Source organism: Bos taurus, chromosome 8, assembly GCF_002263795.3.
Source record: "Bos taurus isolate L1 Dominette 01449 registration number 42190680 breed Hereford chromosome 8, ARS-UCD2.0, whole genome shotgun sequence".
Lineage (NCBI taxonomy): Eukaryota > Metazoa > Chordata > Mammalia > Artiodactyla > Bovidae > Bos > Bos taurus.
Window position 1 is genome coordinate 99,970,579 of NC_037335.1, and position 19,740 is coordinate 99,990,318.

The 19,740-nt window shown below is 39.6% G+C and overlaps 1 protein-coding gene across 1 annotated transcript in view; it reads right to left on the reverse strand.

Moving 5' to 3' along the window:
- The window catches only part of SVEP1 (sushi, von Willebrand factor type A, EGF and pentraxin domain containing 1), a 208,629-nt gene that overhangs the window by 72,559 nt on the left and 116,330 nt on the right, over positions 1 to 19,740 (reverse strand). Inside the window, exons 19-25 of the mRNA XM_010808239.4 lie at positions 12,075 to 12,236; positions 11,225 to 11,316; positions 9,781 to 9,877; positions 7,874 to 7,987; positions 6,929 to 7,042; positions 5,910 to 6,111; positions 1,403 to 1,560 (exon numbers count right to left, since the gene is read on the reverse strand). Of these exons, the coding sequence (XP_010806541.2) occupies positions 1,403 to 1,560; positions 5,910 to 6,111; positions 6,929 to 7,042; positions 7,874 to 7,987; positions 9,781 to 9,877; positions 11,225 to 11,316; positions 12,075 to 12,236 (939 nt within the window). The remainder of the gene's footprint in view (positions 1 to 1,402; positions 1,561 to 5,909; positions 6,112 to 6,928; positions 7,043 to 7,873; positions 7,988 to 9,780; positions 9,878 to 11,224; positions 11,317 to 12,074; positions 12,237 to 19,740) is intronic.

The window sequence follows — 19,740 nt, forward strand, 5'->3', positions numbered from 1 at the left end:
CCACTCTGTGTATACCAGAAACTAACAAAACATTGTAAATCAACTATACTTTAATAAAAAGAAAATATCATGGCACTTGTGAAGCATTTTTCAATTGTCTAAGGTAGTAGCAAGTATGCAATACTATCGTCAAAGAAGTTCATTTCAGTAAATATGATCATCTGAGAAGCAATTTCAAAATTAAACACATGTTGCTTATGAAATAAATAACATATTACTTTAGTATTTTGTATGTATTTTATTATTATTGAGATATAACTGATTTACAATATTAAATCAGTTTCAGGTGTACAACACAGTGACTCACAATTTTAAAGGTTATGTTCCATTTATAGCTATTATAAAATACTCAGTCTTTCCTATGCTTATCCCTGCAGCCTATTTATTTTATTCATAGTAATTTGTACCTCTTCTATCCCCATACCCATCTTGCCCTCCCGTCTTCCCCCTTCCACTAGTACCCACTAGTATGTTCTCTGTAAATCTGTTTCCTTTTTGTTCAACAAATTGGTTTAAATAAAACCAACAGTGAATATCCAAGACAGCAAAAGCACTCAGCAGTGAAAGGAAGCTTTGAAACAGAATAGCTGGAAGGAGAGGTGGGGCTGGGGAGTCATTCAAGATGAGAGACTAAGCACCTGTGGGCTGATGGGAATAACTCAAGAGAGTGGAGTCACTGACATTGCAGGAGAGAAGGTGGGCGGGGCGGGGGGGGGTCCACTGCTAGGGCAATAGGTCATTCCTGCTCAGGGCCCTGGTTCTTCCCCATTTCAGAAGCCCCAATCCTGCATATCCCAGTCAACAGAACGAAAGTCCTATAGCTAGAAGACTCCTATGTTCTGAGAAAGCTGTTTAGCATTAATTCTCAAACATATCCATGGACTCTGACCTTCTACATCAAGTGACTTATCCAAGTGTCCTTTCTAAACACGCAGAATGTGAAGAGTTCTGCTAAATTCAATTTTCTCCATTTCACCCTCACATCTCTAAGCTCAACCTCCTCCTCTGTGCTACTGGAGATAACATGACCCACTTCATTGGACAGCTGTGAAGGTTAAATAAATACAAAATGCTTCACACAGTCTTTGGTATATAGATTGTGCTTAGTGCAGGTAAAAATTGACATTATTATCACTATACTTGGACTTCCCTGGTGGCTCAGACGGTAAAGCGTCTGTCTACAACGCGGGAGCCCTGGGTTCCATCACTGGGTCGGGAAGATCCGCTGGAGAAGGAAATGGCAATCCACTCCAGTACTATTGCTGGGAAAATCCCATGGACAGAGGAGCCTGGTAGGCTACACAGTCCATGGAGTCGAAAAGAGTCGGACACGACTGAGCGACTTCACTTTCACTATCACTATACTTGGTATCGTTCTTAACAACACGAAGCTCACATATACCTGTTTCACACCTGCTGCCTGAAAATCCTGGCTGACATTTACAGCTGTATGCGTTTAATTCATCCACACAGGTGGCCTGATTTTTACAGGGGTTAGACTGACATTCGTCGATGTTCAGCTCACAGTGTGTCCCCGTGAAGCCTGCTGCACACTGGCACCTGAAAGAACACACAATGTTGTGACAATCAGAAGAGCTGCAGCGAGGCGGCAGAAGCAGACTCCTGTTAGTGACAGCACCGTCTCCAAAGACTCGGGGAAGTTTAGTGCTAACGTGAGCTCTCTTGCATGTGGAATCTAAATATGTATACATGTATACATACCCACCCACAGCCTACAAAACAGACTGGTGGTTGCCAGAGGCATAGGGTGGGAAAAATGGGTGAATTGTTTTTGTTTTTCCTTTTTTTCAGTTTAACTGAATTTTTAAAAAATCCTGAAATGCTGAAACTCATTTTCCACATTAAAACGGTGCTTTAACTATTACTTTTTAAAGTTCATTCAAATAAACCTATTTAAGACAACTAAAAAGCCTCTTGATGAAAGTGAAAGAGGAGAGTGAAAAAGCTGGCTTAAAGCTCAACATTCAGAAAACGAAGATCATGGCATCTGGTCCCATCACTTCATGGGAAATAGATGGGGAAACAGTGGAAACCATGTCAGACTTTATTTTTCTGGGCTCCAAAATCACTGCAGATGGTGACTGCAGCCATGAAATTAAAAGATGCTTACTCCTTGGAAGAAAAGTTATGACCAACTTAGATAGCATATTCAAAAGCAGAGACATTACTTTGCCAACAAAGGTCCATCTAGTCAAGGCTATGGTTTTTCCTGTGGTCATGTATGGATGTGAGAGTTGGACTGTGAAGAAGGCTGAGTGCCGAAGAATTGATGGTTTTGAACTGTGGTGTTGGAGAAGACTCTTGAGAGTCCTTGGACTGCAAGGAGATCCAACCGGTCCATTCTAAAGGAGATCAGTCCTGGGTGTTCATTGGAAGGACTGATGTTGAAGCTGAAACTCCAATACTTTGGCTGCCTCATGCGAAGAGTTGAATCATTAGAAAAGACTCTGATGCTGGGAGGGATTGGGGGCAGGAGGGAAAGGGGACGACAGAGGATGAGATGGCTGGATGGCATCACCGACTTGATGGACATGAGTTTGAGTATACTCCAGAAATTGGTGATGGACAGGGAGGCCTGGCACGCTGTGATTCATGGGGTCGCAAAGAGTCGGACATGACTGAGTGACTGAACTGAACTGAAGACAACATGTACTTGAAATGTTGTAGTGGTAAAAATAGAGTATAAATTAGTTCTGGTTATTCACACACTGGCGATTTCTCTCACCACAAAGTGCTAGGAAAAATATAAAAAGTTCACATGCTCTTCTAAACACTTACATATGCCATGCCAAGTTGCTTTAGCTTGTTTGACTCTCTGCGACCCCATGGACTGTAGCCTGCCAGACTCTTCTGCCCATGGGATTCTCCAGGCAAGAATACTGGAGTGAGTTTCCATGCCCTCCTCCAAGGGATCTTCCTGACCTAGGGACTGAACTCGTGTCTCTTATGGTCTTCCTGCATTGGCAGGTGGGGTCTTTACTACTAACACCACCTGGGAATCCCCACATACATTAATTCAATCCTTATAATGATGAAGAATATTATTATTCCCAGTTACGATGAGTAAATCGTGGTTCTGAGAGGTTAATTTGCCTAAGTCCTCTTGATACTAAGAGGTGGTGAAGGACTTTGATCTCAATCAGGACGCCATACAGTTTCTGGGGAATGCAAGAAGCCATTTAAACTCCTCCAAATGGAAAATACATCCGATGATGTCAAATACTGACAAGAGTATCATGAACCATGTGGCAATGTCAAAGAAAGTGGAGGGTCTGCATTTCCAGAGCCCTGTATGTCCACTTCTGGTATGAATTCTAGGAGATGACTGCCAGGTGTTCAAGGACAAATGTAATGCATGTTCACAACAGCATCATTCTGCATGTTCATGAAGAAGTGACTGGGAAAATAAACTGTGGTATAATTACCAATAGAATACTAATTGGCAGTTGAAATGAGCAAAAGTGAAGTGAAGTGAAGTCACTCAGTTGTGTCCGACTCTTTGCAACCCCATGGACTGTAGCCTAACAGGATCCTCCATCCATGGGATTTTCCAGGCAAGAATACTAGAGTGGGTTGCCATTTCCTTCTCCAGGGGATCTTCCTGACCCAGGGATCGAACTCGGGTCTCCTGCACTGTAGGCAGCCACTTTACTGTCTGAGCCACCAGGGAAGTCCTGAGATGAGCAAACTAGAGGCAAATTACCAACCTTGATAATACAGTGTCAAAAGGAAAAACAAAATACAAAAGGATTATATATATAGTATGATACTACTTATGTAACATGTAAAACTATACTATTTATTGTTTATGAAGTCATATATGTAGTAAAGCAAAGTCTGAATGAGAAAGCTATAAACCGACTTCAAGACAGTGGTTACTGTTAGGGAAGAAGAGGAATGTGTGTGTGTGTCCCTCCATGCTTATTGGAGGGACTCCAAATCTATCTTCAGAATTTATTCTTTTTTAAATGAAAGATATGAACCAAATATAGCAAAAGGCTAAGGATTGATCACTACTGTGGTGAGTGTATAAACTTTTATTATTCTTTGTAATTTTCAGTATATCTGAAATATCTTTAATTAAAAAGCATCTGCCCAATAAATGTAGTTAATATTACTACTAGCATGTTTATATGGGGACCTCTTTGATATTGGTAATAATATAAATAAATGGTATTTGGAGGTTTAAAAGAAAATCTCAGTTGGAATTGGTGGGCATCTTTATGGAGTTCTGTGTATTTGATGGTAAACTTACTTTGGCTGAATTTCACTCATCTTTATCTGTCCGTGCTTTTTTTTGGAAATACTTTAAAAACACTTGTTTTTTAAATTTTATTGAAGTATAGTTAATTTCAATTCAGTTGTTCAGTCATGTCCGACTCTTTTCGACCCCATGAATTGCAGCACACCAGGCCTCCCTGTCCATCACCAACTCCCGGAGTTCACTCAAACTCACATCCATCGAGTCAGTGATGCCTCTCATCCTCTGTCATCCCCTTCTCCTTCTGCCCCCAATCCCTCCCAGCATCAGTCTTTTCCAATGAGTCAACACTTCTCATGAGGTGGCCAAAGTACTGGAATTACAGCTTTAGCATCATTCCTTCCAAAGAACACCCAGGACTGATCTCCTTTAGAATGGACTGGTTGGATGATTTACAATGTTGTTTTAATTTCTGATGTATATCTGTCCATGTTTGATATCATTATAGTAGTTCAGTATCTTTGTGAAACAGATTCACTTCGGTGGCAACTAGCATTCCTTTTGAAGTGGAGAGTTTGCCCTCTTCACCTTTCCTCTAGTTAGGATTTAGACAAATTTGGTATTTATCAATTGTTTTGGACCGTGGGGAGAGTTTGGAACTCGTGCTGTTCATCTGGAAATGTCTCATTGCCTATGGTTAGGTGCTACATGCCTGAAGATTAAAAAAAAAAAAAAAACTATGAAAAGTTGATGCTACACTAAGATCTCATTTTCACATTGAGAGTGAAAGTCTCACTGGCAAAACTGGCTCCCTATTTCTTCCAGATAGTGTCCTAGCTGTCTTGGGGGATGGTAATGGAAGGGGGCTGGGAAATGTTGCAACTGAGGTAGAATTTTTTTTTTTAAGCTTTTAACTTTTGAAAACTTGCAGAACCAGTTGCTTACTGAGGACAGTGAAGTTCCCTAAAATTCTGCAAGCAAAGCCAGTCTGTCTTTCTGTACTGCAGAAGCCACAGATCCTGCAAGGGGAAGTGAATGGAACAGAGCAGACTTGGTAGTGATTAAAAAAAAAGTGTTGGTTTTCAAACCACTTTCTACTGGTACCCCAGTAAGACCTGTCTTAGGAAGCCAGTCTTTCTCCTTCAAAACACCACTATTTTCAACCACAGAAGCTTAGCTTTAATTTCTTGTTTACACTCTGATTTCCCTGGAAATAAGGGACACTAAACTAAAAAAAGTTTGAAAACCATGGTCATAGAATGGCCCTGTGACAGCAGAATTGCACTATTCCTTCTGATTTTAGTTGGTGGGAAAACTCCAGCTAAAATATAAAACATTAAAAACTGGGTTTTGAATAGTGATTCTGCATTTGCTTTTGAATATATGTCCTTCCTTTTATCTTTTATGACTTCCCAAGTATAGAACAGTGGTTTCAAAGTCTGGCTGTGCTTCAGAAACACAGGAGAACTTAAAACCTACCGATTGTCTATTACAAAATTACAGACTTTACCCAAGAGGTAGGAAATCAGAACATCAGGTGGTAGTCAGATTCTACCATAGCTTATCCTTGGGCTAGGATTTGGGAACGGCTGGCCTGGGATTCAAAGTAATACTCTGTAAAGACGGCAGAATGACTGAACAGTTAAGATAATAAAAACAGCGAAAAGAGCCAGGCTTAGTCTCTTACCTGAAGCCATTGGCACCGTCCTTGCAGGTAGCTCCATTTTTGCATGGTTGGCTGAGACACTCATCCATGTTTATGTCACACCGGGTGCCCAAAAATCCAGGTGGGCATTTGCACAAGAACCCCCCAAGCTGATCTTCACAGACTGCGTTATTTAAACATGGGCTTGACTGGCATTCATTGACTTCTGTTTCACAGTGTAGGCCTGGGGATGGATGAGGATGAGAGACAGCCCAAAGGTTAACCCCTTTGGAAAACTGGAATCAAGGTGAGGACTCCTTGGAGGATGCTGCTTCGAAAGGATGAAATGGAGGCTGTGGAGCCACTGGGAGACCAAACAGGTTTGGGACCTATTCTTAAATAAGCTCTGGCTTTTCTAAATCATTTTAGGACTGTATTTTTGATAATCTGCTCTTTTAACCTTACCTTTTTCTGGAACTAACATTAGCAATGGACGCCTAATTGAGAAAATGTTTAAACAAAAATGAAACTAGCACATATAGTCCAAAATGTTCATCTGTATCTTTGATCTTGCCTCTTTCTGTCACTGATCATTTTCGGTTTTGGACTTATTCTTTACCAGTTATATATGTGTGTTTGTGTATATATAATATATATAATAATATATATATATACACACACATACACACACATTCTATTATTTAGCATTCACTTATAATAACATTTTATCATCTCCAGTTACTTCTTGAGTGTTTATCTTAGCATATAAACTCAAGTCTTCTCTTTCTGTCCCTACATATACATATATACACACACATGCACAAGAACATATTACTTTTTATGAATTGCTTTAGTCAATTTTAGACCTGATGCTCTTTTACCTCTAAGTAGTTCAGTGTGAATTTCCTCAAAAATAAGGACTTTCACTTATAAAATCATGGTGCAGTTATAAAATCAGATAATTAACATTAACTTATGTCGCTTGTATAACAGTAAATATCATGATTTGTGAGGCTTTATGGAACTCTTTAAGACAACTAGGAAGAACGGAAACATTTTACCCATGTATCCTTTCACACATGTGCAGTGATAACCAGCCAGGCCATCAACGCAAGTTCCTTTATTTAAACAAGGACTGGAGATGCACTCATTTACATTGTCTTCACACAGCTGACCTGTAAAGAATCACAGAATATTTGCGCTTGAGAAAACTGAAAGGAATTTAAGACTAATAGTTTCAAGCAAGTTGTTCAGGTGTAAGAGCAGAGAAATTGGAAATCAAGGCTAATGTTTATCGAAAAAAATATGCTCTTTGCCAAATATTTGCTGAATAATATCCCAATACATGTTATATATAGGGCTTCCCAGGTGGTGCTAGTGGTAAACAACCTGTCTGCCAATGCAGAAGACACAATGAGATGTGGGTTGGATCCCTTCCCTCTAGGAAGATCCCCTGGAGAAGGGCATGGCAAGCCAGTCCAATATTCTTGTCTGCAGAATCCCATGGACAGAGAAGCCGGGTGGGCTACAGTCTACAGGGTCACAAAGAGTCAGACACAACTGAAGCGACATAGCATTGAAGGATATCTACCTACCTACCTACCTCACATTTTCTTTATCCATTCATCTCTTGATATATACTTAGCTTGTTTCCATATCTTGGCCATTGGCTATTGTGAATAATGCTGCAATGAACATGGAAGTACAGATATCTCTTTGAGATAGTGATTTCATTTCTTTGAATGGATACCCAGAAGAGGGACTGTTGGACTGTATGGTAATTCTATTTCCAATTTTTTGAGGAACCTCCATGCTGTTTTCCACAGTGGCTGAAGCAATTTACATTCCCACCAAGAGTGCACAATAGTCCTCTTTTCTTCATGGACTCACTAGCACTGTTATCTCTTACCTTTTGATGATAGCCATTCTAACAGGTGTGAAATGGTAACTCATTATTTTAAGGTTTCAAAGGTTTATATTGTAAGAATGAGACACTCTTTCCTTACCTGTATAACCAGATGGGCATTCACAAATGAATTCTCCAACTCGGTCTTTACAAATTCCATTGTTGTGGCAGGGCAGTGAGCTGCATTCATCAATGTCTATCTCACATTTTAAGCCTAAAATGCAAACACTGAAGGTCAATCAAAGAGAGGATGAACAGAAACAGAACTGTCCTTTAAAGGTAATTATCACAATAACCTGAATTTATAGGGAGTGGCAGTGATGAAGAAAAAGGAAGTATGTTAGGAATTACCATCTAATTAAGCATTTCATAAAGGTATTACCTCTTTCTAAATAGATTTAAGCTATCCTTACAAGGATACATAAAAGACAGCAAAAGATCCAAAGTCAGAAGTAGAGGGGAAAGAGGGAAATCTGGAAGCATAAAATGGAGCCAGGAATTAGTGTGATTCCAAAGTCAAAAGTAGAAAGTCACATGTACTTGTTACCAAGGCCACTTGGCTGAGAAATGGGGGTGGTGCTAAATCCTGCCAGATCTCAACTCATATGCCAGGTGTCCTAGAATAGGGTTTATCTTCTCATAGGGTACACACAGTCCTTCTATGGACTAATTCTGCTGAAATCCATGTTCTTCTACACAAGGAGGTCTCACAGAATGGTGACCAATAGCATCAGTAATCCCCTGGGAATGTGACAGAAATGCCACAGTCTGTGTTTTAGGAAATCCTCCAGATGATTCTAATGAACATCAAAATTTGAGAATCACTGTCCTATACTATGCTTTTCTCAACCACCTCTCATTTATAAAATTATAGGACAAGATTATTATTTCTTATGAAGTGTTGGGACAAAAATTCTTATAAAAATTGAAACATACACACACATACATGTGTGCACATGTTGAAATAAGTGGAAGGACAATATTCTGTATTTTGTCTTCCAACTTCTCTTTTGTGGTGAATTCTTTTATCTAAATACCACTTTTCTCATTAAAATACTTCATGTTGGTGACACAAAACTCAAAAGGAAAAACTGCATTTCTAGAAGAAAACAGGAAATTATTTTAAATGAACTGCAACATTTAACGTATAGTTCATTTCTCCTCAAAAAAACTATCTTTCTGTACTGAACTGGAATTTGAACCAAGCTGCAAGAAAACACAATTCTTACATAATTCCTACATAATCAAGTTCAAAGCCATACTGTTTTCCTAAGCACAGCTTGCATAAAAATAGAAATAAACAACACATCATGGCCATAAGAACTTCCATTCGTGTGAAACAAATGAGAGAAATGAGTTTGTTTAAAAATGTTTATGCTAGACAATCTGTTCTAGGTTGAGTGTCATGCATTTGATTTGTGTTAGAATGCAACCTTGGACATGACCTCTGGAACCGTATTCAAATTTAAATCATAAGTTATGATGTGATTTTTTCACAGAGAAGCTGATTTATTCTTCCTCCAAAATATGCAAAGAAAATTGTCATTTGTAAGACCTGTATACTTTTTTCACATATTGGTTTGTCTTGTTCAACCAAATTTTTGTGCATCATTCATTATCTTTTTAAGGTTTTTTTTTTATGCAGACCATTTTTTAAATTTTATTTTATTTTTAAACTTTACATAATTGTATTAGTTTTGCCAAATATCAAAATGAATCCGCCACAGACCATTTTTAAAGTCTTTATTATATTTGTTATAATAGTACTTCTGTACTGTGTTTTGGTTTTTTGGCTACAAGTTACGTGAGATCTTTAGCTTCCCAACCAGGGATCAAACCTGTACCCCCTGCATTTTTGAAGGTGAAATCTTAATCACTAGATTGCCAGGGAAGTCCCTAGTCTAATGTATCTTGTGGCATTCATTTTTAAAGTTTCAAAGTTTGATACTTGAAGTTACAATGATGCAGTATGAAAGATACATGAAAATTTGCATTCCTCTGTGTTACCTGTATATCCAGGCAGACAGACACACACATAACCACGGCCCAGCTGCTGGCAGGTTCCACCATTGTAGCAAGGGTTTAAGAAACATTCATGGAAAACCTGTGAAAAGAAAATTTATCAGAGACAAGTTCATTTCAAAGCAATTCTGAGTAGGGAGTTAAAAGATTTACAGCATTAGCTGGTTCCTATTTCCAAGTGAGTCCAGCAGGATGGCTGCCTGCATAACATTGGTACCTGCCATGCTGCTGCTGCTGCTGCTGCTAAGTCACTTCAGTCACCAGGCTCCCCCGTCCCTGGGATTCTCCAGGCAAGAACACTGGAGTGGGTTGCCATTTCCTTCTCCAATGCATGAAAGTGAAAGTGAAAGTGAAGTCGCTCAGTTGTGTCCGACTCCTAGCAACCCCATGGACTGCAGCCCACCAGGCCCCTCCGTCCTTGGGATTTTACAGGCAAGAGTACTGGAGTGGGTTTCCATTGCCTTCTCCGATACCTGCCATATATGGGCACAAATACTACATATTATTCTTGAGTGATGCTCTGCTAAACCCAGGCAGTGTCACTCAATGCTGGTTGCATGTTAGACTTCATTTAAGGCATTTAAAAAGTTTACTAAGGACGGGTCCCAACCCAGACCAGCTAAATCAGGAATCTCTGGAAGTTATATCTGCACATCATTATTTTAAAAAGTTAGCCAGTGGATTCTAATATGTCTCCCGAGGTAATAGTCATGTCTTTAGAGGTTCTATGTCCATTAGGCTCAGTTTCAAAGCTTCATTTATGAAGCCCTTACAAGTGAGAATGTTTGGAAGCAGGAAGTTAAAATAAGAAATATAACTTCATTATCCTCCTAAAAAATACTTAAAACCTAGGAATTTATTATGACATTGGGCAAGGTGCATTCAGATTAATGGCTGAATCACTCTAAATAATTGGTCTTAACTAGTTTTTAAAACAAATGGAGAACAATTGTTTATGAGTTATGTTTCTTAATTTTTAAAACAGTCACAACTTTTCTCCAATAAATGATTCCCCCCCCATTCCCACTGGCAAAAAATTTAAATATCTTTCATGGAAGTTGAGTAACTTGTCTTGCTAATCAGAAACGGCCTTTGGCTAATCCCAACATGCTTACTCAAATGATGGGTTATGCTCATGGTACATGTTAATTATTAGCAAATTAAAAGACTCTCCACATCCACAATTCTCTACACCAGACATCGCAGGGAAACATTCCAATTTCTGGTACTTAGGACTTCTAATGGTGCATTCTTGGAAAGTTCCTATTATAAGTCATAAGCAAATGCAATTACTCATTGATAATATTCATGACCCTTGATTAGTTGAAATTTCAAGTCTGGTAGTTTTCCTCTGTGTGACCTGTATAATGAGAAATTGTTTTTCAAGCACTCCATTAGAGAAAATTTTACAAATACAAAGTAGACTTGCCTGACTGCTGACTTCATACTTCTTTTTGACATGTCCAGGAGAAGCAAGAAGCACTGCACTTTCCTCTGCTGCTGAGAAAGTTGAACTAAAGCCTAACAAAGTTAAAGGGAAAATATCTGAGAAACGTATTTGGTGTAGTAGATATTGCCAATTAAGTGCATTCTATTTTTTCCTTTTTCTTTTTTAATTGAAGTATAGTTGTCTTACAATGTTGCACTAATTTTTGCTGGGAAGCAAAGTGGTTCAGTTTTATATATATATATATATATATATATATATATATGTATATATAAAAGTGAATATATATGTAACTTAACGTATTTTTTATAGATGTGTTTTTTATTCTTTTCCATTATGGTTTATCATAGGATTCTGAATATACAGTCCCATGTGCTATACAATAGGACCTTGCTGTTTATCCATTCTATATATACGAGCTTCTCTCTTCTACTCCCAACTTCCCACTCCATTCCTCCCTCCACCCCCTCCCCCTGGGCAACCACAGTCTGTTCTCTACGAATAGACTCTATTCAAATGCCACGGTCATGATTTTGCTTCTCAGAGTCAGTAAAGCCACATATATTTTTCTTTAGTCATATAAAAAGACAGAACATAAGAGACAGATGGGATATGTCATTAAATTCTAGACTCTTAGAAATTTGGAGGTTATGAAGTTCGCCATTCCCAGAGTGAAGAATCTGAATCATTGTCATCAAAAACCCCTTCAAAAGGACAGCTTACATCCAGACACCCAAAGGCACTGAACATATAACAGTCACAATTAAAGTTACTGCAGAAATAAAACTCTCCCATACAGGATAACGTGAAGAATGAAGTAGTATCATCTTACTGGAACAATCTGTGATGGATCTGGCACCCGTGATGGTTGTAGTTCCATAAAAGGGACACGATAAACAGAAGGACTTCCCTGGATTGGGTTGGTAGTAGTCTTGGGGACATGGATAACAGGGCATTAACCCAGAACGAGAGAATTCTCCCACTGGACAAGGCACTGCAAAAGAAAGAAAAAATCATTTGTGCTTATAAAGCAGTATACCCTACCTTCTAAAAGAAGTGCATTAACCTTTGGTTATAAGAAAGCTATCACATTGGTGATATTTTCTCTTGCACGTATTTAATACCCAGATCATTAAGTAATACTCAGACCACTTAAGTAAATATTTTGTTGCTTCCTTCCCATCTTTAACAATACACATTAACTTAATAAAAATCAGAATTGGTCATATAATATTGTACTCTGATTTTTTCACTTTATATCACAACCATTCCCCAAATCATTAAATAACATGATGTTTAATAAATGAAACATATTACATCTCACTGGCAGACCATAATTGTTCTCATATTTACTCTACTACTGAACAATTAGTTATTTCTACTAGTTCTATTTGTTTCTAATATTATAAACAATGCTGACATGAAATTTTCTATACAAATTTTTTTATATAACTCTGATTATTTCCTTGGGATAACACTTGCCTTTAGTTAAAGCTAAAGATATGAAAATCTAAAGCCATAAATATATCATGCCTGAATCATTCAGTTCAGTTCAGTCACTCAGTCAGGTCCGACTCTTTGCGACCCCATGAATCACAGCACGCCAGGCCTCCCTGTCCATCACCAACTCCCGGAGTTCAAACTCACGTCTATTGAGTCGGTGATGCCACCCAGCCATCTCATCCTCTGTTACCACCTTCTCCTCCTGCCCCCAATCCCTCCCAGCATCAGACTCTTTTCCAATGAGTCAACTCTTCGCATGAGGTGGCCAAAGTACTGGAGTTTCAGTTTTAGCATCATTCCTTCCAAAGAACACCCAGGGCTGATCTCCTTCAGAATGGACTGGTTGGATCTCCTTGCAGTCCAAGGGATGCTCAAGAGTCTTCTCCAACACCACAGCTCAAAAGCATCAATTCTTCAGCACTCAGCCTTCTTCACAGTCCAACTCTCACATCCATACATGACCACTGGAAAAACCATAGCCTTGACTAGACAGACCTTTGTTGGCAAAGTAATGTCTCTGCTTTTGAATATGCTATCTAAGTTGGTCATAACTTTTCTTCCAAGGAGTAAGTGTCTTTTAATTTCATGGCTGCAGTCACCATCTGCCTGAATCATTAAAAAAATTTACTTTACAGCCCCTCGACAGTGTATGAAATTATCCTTCTCATTGCATGCTCATCAGCATTGAAAATGATACCTTTTTTCTATTTGAACGTAAAAATGGAACTGCTCTGTTAATTTGCATTTTCATGATATATGAAGTTGTATTTTTAAGTTTATATGAAATGGTTATTGCTCTTGTATAGTTTTCTATTATGTATTGGGGGGTCTTTTATTTTAAAACCTTTTAATGTTATTTTGTGTTTAAAATGCTTTTCATATATTACATGCAGTTGAATATTGTCATTTAACCAAGTTTGAAATTCTCTTGCAAATATTTGGTGGAATATGAGAAAAGAGCCCTGGGCTTCCCTGGTGGCTCAGTGGTAAAGAATCTGCCTACCAATGTAGAAGAAGGAGTTTGATCTCTGGTTTGGGACTATCCCACAAGCCGCAGAGCAACTAAACCCATGCACCACATCTATTAAGACAGTGCTCTAGAGCCCAGGAGCCACAACTACTGAAGCCCATGCGCCTAGAGCCTGTGCTCTGCAACGAGAAGACCCAGCAATGAGAAGCCCAAGCGTCACAACTAGAGAACAGTCCCCGCTCACCGCAACTAGAGAAAAGCCCAGAGAAGCAACAAAGACCCAGCACAGCCAAAAAGTAATTAGATAAATAAATAAAATGAAAAAGAGAAGAGCTCCAAACATAACATGGATTTTCGTAAATAAATTTTGGTTACATTTGGCAGAGGGGCAGTGAGGTAGATTATCCATGACTAAATCTGTGGGTTGGGGTTTTAGACAATGATCCAAAGACAAATTCAGGTGGAGTGTGTGAACTGGAGTCATTTGGGTGAGCCCAAAAGTCATGACAAGCTGAGAAAACTACTAGAACTATTAAGATCCAACTGTATAAAATTAGGCATGGAAGATAGAACACAGGAAAACAGCTACTCAGTGTATCAGCATACTTACTCTTTAGGTCTTGGATTCTTGATAATAAAAATTAGTTTAGCAGAAATAATTACCAAAGAGGTTGAAAGATTTAAAGATACACTTGAGGCTCAAGGAAGCAGGATACTCCAAGTGGTGGCATCCCTTCATCAGTAGGACAATAAACATGAAATAAATGACAACACATCTGTCATAACCTCAAGATGCTTAGATCAAATTTTTTAAGCAAAAACAGCCAGCCAAATCTTTTGCAAAAGATCTCCTTTATGTACCCAACTGACAAAACTCAGGAGTTGAATCAATAGATGGCAGAAGATAACATAGATATTAATGCATATTTAGAAAAAACGTTCTGGTGGCTACATTTGCTGCATTCAAGAAAAGTTTTAAACTCTAAGTATCTTGGTTTCACCAAGAATAAAATAATCTACTCTGTTACTGCTGCTGCTGCTAAGGCGCTTCAGTCATGTCCGACTCTGTGTGACCCCATAGACGGCAGCCCACCAGGCTCCTGTGCCTGGAATTCTCCAGGCAAGAACACTGAAGTGGGTTGCCATTTCCTTCTCCAATGCATGAAAGTGAAAAGTGAAAGTGAAGTTGCTCGGTCGTGTCCGACTCTTAGCGACCCCTTGGACTGCAGCCCACCAGGCTCCTCCATCCCTGGGATTTTCCAGACAAGAGTACTGGAGTGGGTTGCCATTTCCTTCTCCAGTGCATGAAAGTGAAAAGTGAAAGTGAAGTTGCTTGGTCGTGTCCGACTCTTAGTGACCCCTTGGACTGCAGCCCACCAGGTTCCTCCGTCCATGGGATTTTCCAGGCAACAGAACTGGAGTGGGAGAGGTAACTAAACTTACAGGAGTTTATAATAGGTTTCCTGATTCTCAAATTTCTAAAAATTATTGCCTATTTAGAAGAGGTATTAATACTTTCCAAAAAGCTAACTATTAATAGTTAATTGAAAGCATAAATGTTCCACTGATAAAAGTATAAATTTTCTGTTTGAAAAGACATCTATGAATATGTATCATATGCTAGAAATATAAATGCTACCTGTAAAACTCAAGATACTATAATGAATTAAACTACTTTTTTCATATAATTTTTTCAGTACAACCTCACCTTTAAAAAGAAAAAAAGACTGTGCCCTAAAACCTGGCAGAATTATACTGTCAGCTGTAGTACATAATTATACTATATTAGCCAACAATTATACTAAGACATAATAATAATAAAATCTTAAGATGAAAAAATCCATAAGCCAGTTGTCATCTCAAAACAGCAGACATAGTACTGTGATGTCTATTCTTTGCTTTTTGATCCAGAAAGTGCAAAATAAACTTTCACGTGGAAATTAGTTTAAATTACCTTCCAAGGGCAAACAGTTGTCATCACAAATGTACTTTCCAAGATTGGATAGTCAGCATTTAATATATAATTTATATATGTAGTTCGTACATACACACGCACACATGTGGTGCTAGTGGTAAAGAACCCGCCTGCCAATGCAGGAGATGTAAGAGATGTGGGTTCGATCCCTGGGTAGGGAAGATCGCCTGGAGGAGGATGTGGCCGCCCACTCCAGTATTCTTGCCTGGAGAACCCCATGGACAGAGGAACCAGGCAAGCTGCGGTACAAAGGGTTGCAAAGAGTCAGACACGACTAAAGTGACTTAACACGCACTCATACAACATATGAATGTATAACATACATATATACATAATAATAGCACTATCTACTACAGTATTAAATACACAGACACGACACATACACGACACAGTTCCCAATGGATTAACATCACAAGGAAAAAGGGGAGAAGTTTTTGATTTGAATCTTGGACAAAGAAACCATATGGTTTCTTTTTTTTTATATTTTATTTTATTTTTAAACTTTACAATATTGTATTAGTTTTGCCAAATATCGAAATGAATCTGCCACAGGTATACATGTGTTCCCCATCCTGAACCTTCCTCCCTCCTCCCTCCCCATACCATCCCTCTGGGTCATCCCAGTGCACCAGCCCCAAGCATCCAGTATCGTGCATCGAACCTGGACTGGCAACTCATTTCATACATGATATTATACATGTTTCAATGCCATTCTCATCAAGAAAAATGAAACAAAATCTTTCTCACCTCTTTTATTGTAGAGAAGGGGGAAAATATTTAAATATGCCCAAAGTGATATAAAAATAGAATTAAAAAATAGAGCATTAAAATGAACAGGGAAAAATGTAACCCCACAGGCCTGTCCCGTGATGGTATAAAAGGAAAAATATAGTCTTGGAGACACTGGTTTCTGATGACAAAGCCAGAAGTCAAAGCTTCTCATTCTGAGCCTCCTTTTAACTTCATCCTAGATGGTCAAGGTAGAAGTGTTGTTATCTTGTTCCATAAATAATTTTTCCTTCTATTGGCACCATATGTAAACAACATCAACCAAAAGCCATTTGTGGGACTTATTATTTTGGTAAAAATCATTTTTAAAAAACTGAAAAACTTCAGACTCTTATAACCAAGACTCAAGACTGTTAACCAAGGACTCAAGACTGTTTAATATCCTGCTGCTGGTAAGTCACTTCAGTCGTGTCCGACTCTGTGCGACCCCATAGACGGCAGCCCACCAGGCTCCCCCATCCCTGGGATTCTCAAGGCAAGAACACTGGAGTGGGTTGCCATTTCCCTCTCCAATGCATGAAAGCGAAAATTGAAAGTGAAGTCGCTCAGTCGTGTCCGACCCTCAGCGACCCCATGGACTTCAGCCTTCCAGGCTCCTCCGTCCATGGGACTCTCCAGGCAAGAGTATCCTAATACATGATAATAGATGAAGTGTATAAAGAATATTACGTTATACTAACGTATTTATATTTGTTCTTCTTTAGTAGCTAAGTCCAGAGAAGGCGATGGCACCCCACTCCAGCACTCTTGCCTGGAAAATCCCATGGGCAGAGGAGCCTGGTGGGTTGCAGTCCATGGGGTCGCTAAGAGTCAGACACGACTGAGTGACTTCACTTTCACTTTTATGCATTGGAGAAGGAAATGGCAACCCACTCCAGTGTTCTTGCCTGGAGAACCCCAGGGATGAGGGAGCCTGGTGGGCTGCCGTCTATGGGGTGGCACAGAGTCAGACACGACTGAAGCGACTTAGCAGCAGTAGCTAAGTCGTGTCTAACTCTCTTTATAACTGCATGGGCTGTAGCCTCCTTGGCTTCTCTGGCTATGGGATTCTCCCAGGCAAGAATACTGGAGTGGGTTGCCATTTCATTCTCCAGGGGATCTTCCTGACCCAGGGATTGAAGCCAGGTCTCCTGCATGGCAGGCAGATTCTTCACCACTGAGGTACTTAGGAAGCCCAACATAGTAATATACTTAAATATAATTGCTATATTTATTAACGATATTTTAAGTTCAGTTCAGTTGCTCAGTCGTGTCCAACTGTTTGCGACCCCATAAACCGCAGCACGCCAGGCCTCCCTGTCTATCACCAGCTCCCGGAGTCCACCCAAACCCATCTCCATTGAGTCGGTGATGCCATCCAACCATCTCATCCTCTGTTGTCCCCTTCTCCTCCTGCCCTCAGTCTTTCCCAGCATCAGGGTCTTTTCAAATGAGTCAGCTCTTTGCATCAGATGGCCAAAGTATTGGAGTTTCAGCTTCAACATCAGTCCTTCCAATGAACACCCAGAACTGATCTCCTCTAGGATGGACTGGTTGGATCTCCTTGCAGTCCAAGGGACTCTCAAGAGTCTTCTCCAGCACCAGAGTTTGAAAGCATCAATTCTTTGGTGCTCAGCCTTCTTTATGGTCCAACTCTTCCATCTGTACATGACTGCTGGAAAATCATAGCCTTGACTAGACGGACCTTTGTTGACAGAGTGATGTCTCTGCTTTTCAATATGCTGTCTAGGTTGGTCATAACTTTCCTTCCAAGGAGCAAGCGTTTTTTTAATTTCATGGCTGCAATCACCATCTGCAGTGATTTTGGAGCCCAGAAAAATAAAGTCAGCCATTGTTTCCACTGTTTCCCCATCTATTTGCCATGAAGTGATGGGACCGGATGCCATGATCTTAGTTTTCTGAATGTTGAGCTTTAAGCCAACACTTTCTCTGTCCTCTTTCACTTTCATCAAGAGGCCCTTTAGAGCTTCACTTTCTGCCATAAGGGTAGTGTCATTTGCATATTTGAAGTTACTGATGTTTCTCCTGGCAATCTTGATTCCAGCTGGTGCTTCTTCCAGCCCAGCCTTTCTCATGACGTACTCTGCATATAAGTTAAATAAGCAGTGTGACAATATACAGCCTTGACGTACTCCTTTTCCTATTTGGAACCAGTCTGTTGTTCCATGTCTAGTTCTAACTGTTGCTTCCTGATCTGCATACAGATTTCTCAAGAGGCAGATCAGGTGGTCTGGTATTCCCATCTCTTTCAGAATTTTCCACAGTTTATTGTGATCCACACAGTCAAAGGCTTTGGCATAGTCAATAAAGCAGAAATACATGTTTTTCTGGAACTCTCTTGCTTTTTCGATGATCCAGCGGATGTTTGCAATTTGATCTCTGGTTCCTCTGCATTTTCTAAAACCAGCTTGAACATCTGGAAGTTCATGGTTCACGTATTGCTGAAGCCTGGCTTGGAGAATTTTGAGCATTACTTTACTAGTGTGTGAGATGAGTGCAACTGTGCGGTAGTTTGAGCATTCTTTGGCATTGCCTTTCTTTGGGATTGGAATGAAAACTGACCTTTTCCAGTCCTGTGGCCACTGCTGAGTTTTCCAAATTTGCTGGCATATTGAGTGCAGCACTTTCACAGCATCATCTTTCAGGATTTGAAATAGCTCAACTGGAATTCCATCACCTCCACGAGCTTTGTTCGTAGTGATGCTTCCTAAGGCCCATTTGACTTCACATTCCAGGATGTTTGGCTCTAGGTGAGTAATCACACCATTGTGATTATCTGGGTCATGAAGATCTTTTTTGTACAGTTCTTCTATGTATTCTTGCCACCTCTTCTTAATATATTCTGCTTCTGTTAGGTCGCTACCATTTCTGTCCTTTATTGAGCCCATCTTTGCATGAAATGTTCCCTTGGTATCTCTAATTTTCTTGAAGGGATCTCTAGGCTTTCCCATTCTATTGTTTTCCTTTATTTCTTTGCATTGATCGCTGAGGAAGGCTTTCTTGTCTCTCCTTGCTATTCTTTGGAACTCTGCATTCAGATGGGTATATCTTCCCTTTTCTCCTTTGCTTTTTGTATCCCGTCTTTTCATAGCTATTTGTAAGGCCTCCTCAGACAGCCATTTTGCTTTTTTGCATTTCTTTTTCTTGGGGATGGTCTTGATTGCTGTCTTCCATACAATGTCACAAACCCTCCATCCATAGTTCATCAGGCACTCTGTCTATCAGATCTAGTCCCTTAAATCTATTTCTCACTTCTACTGT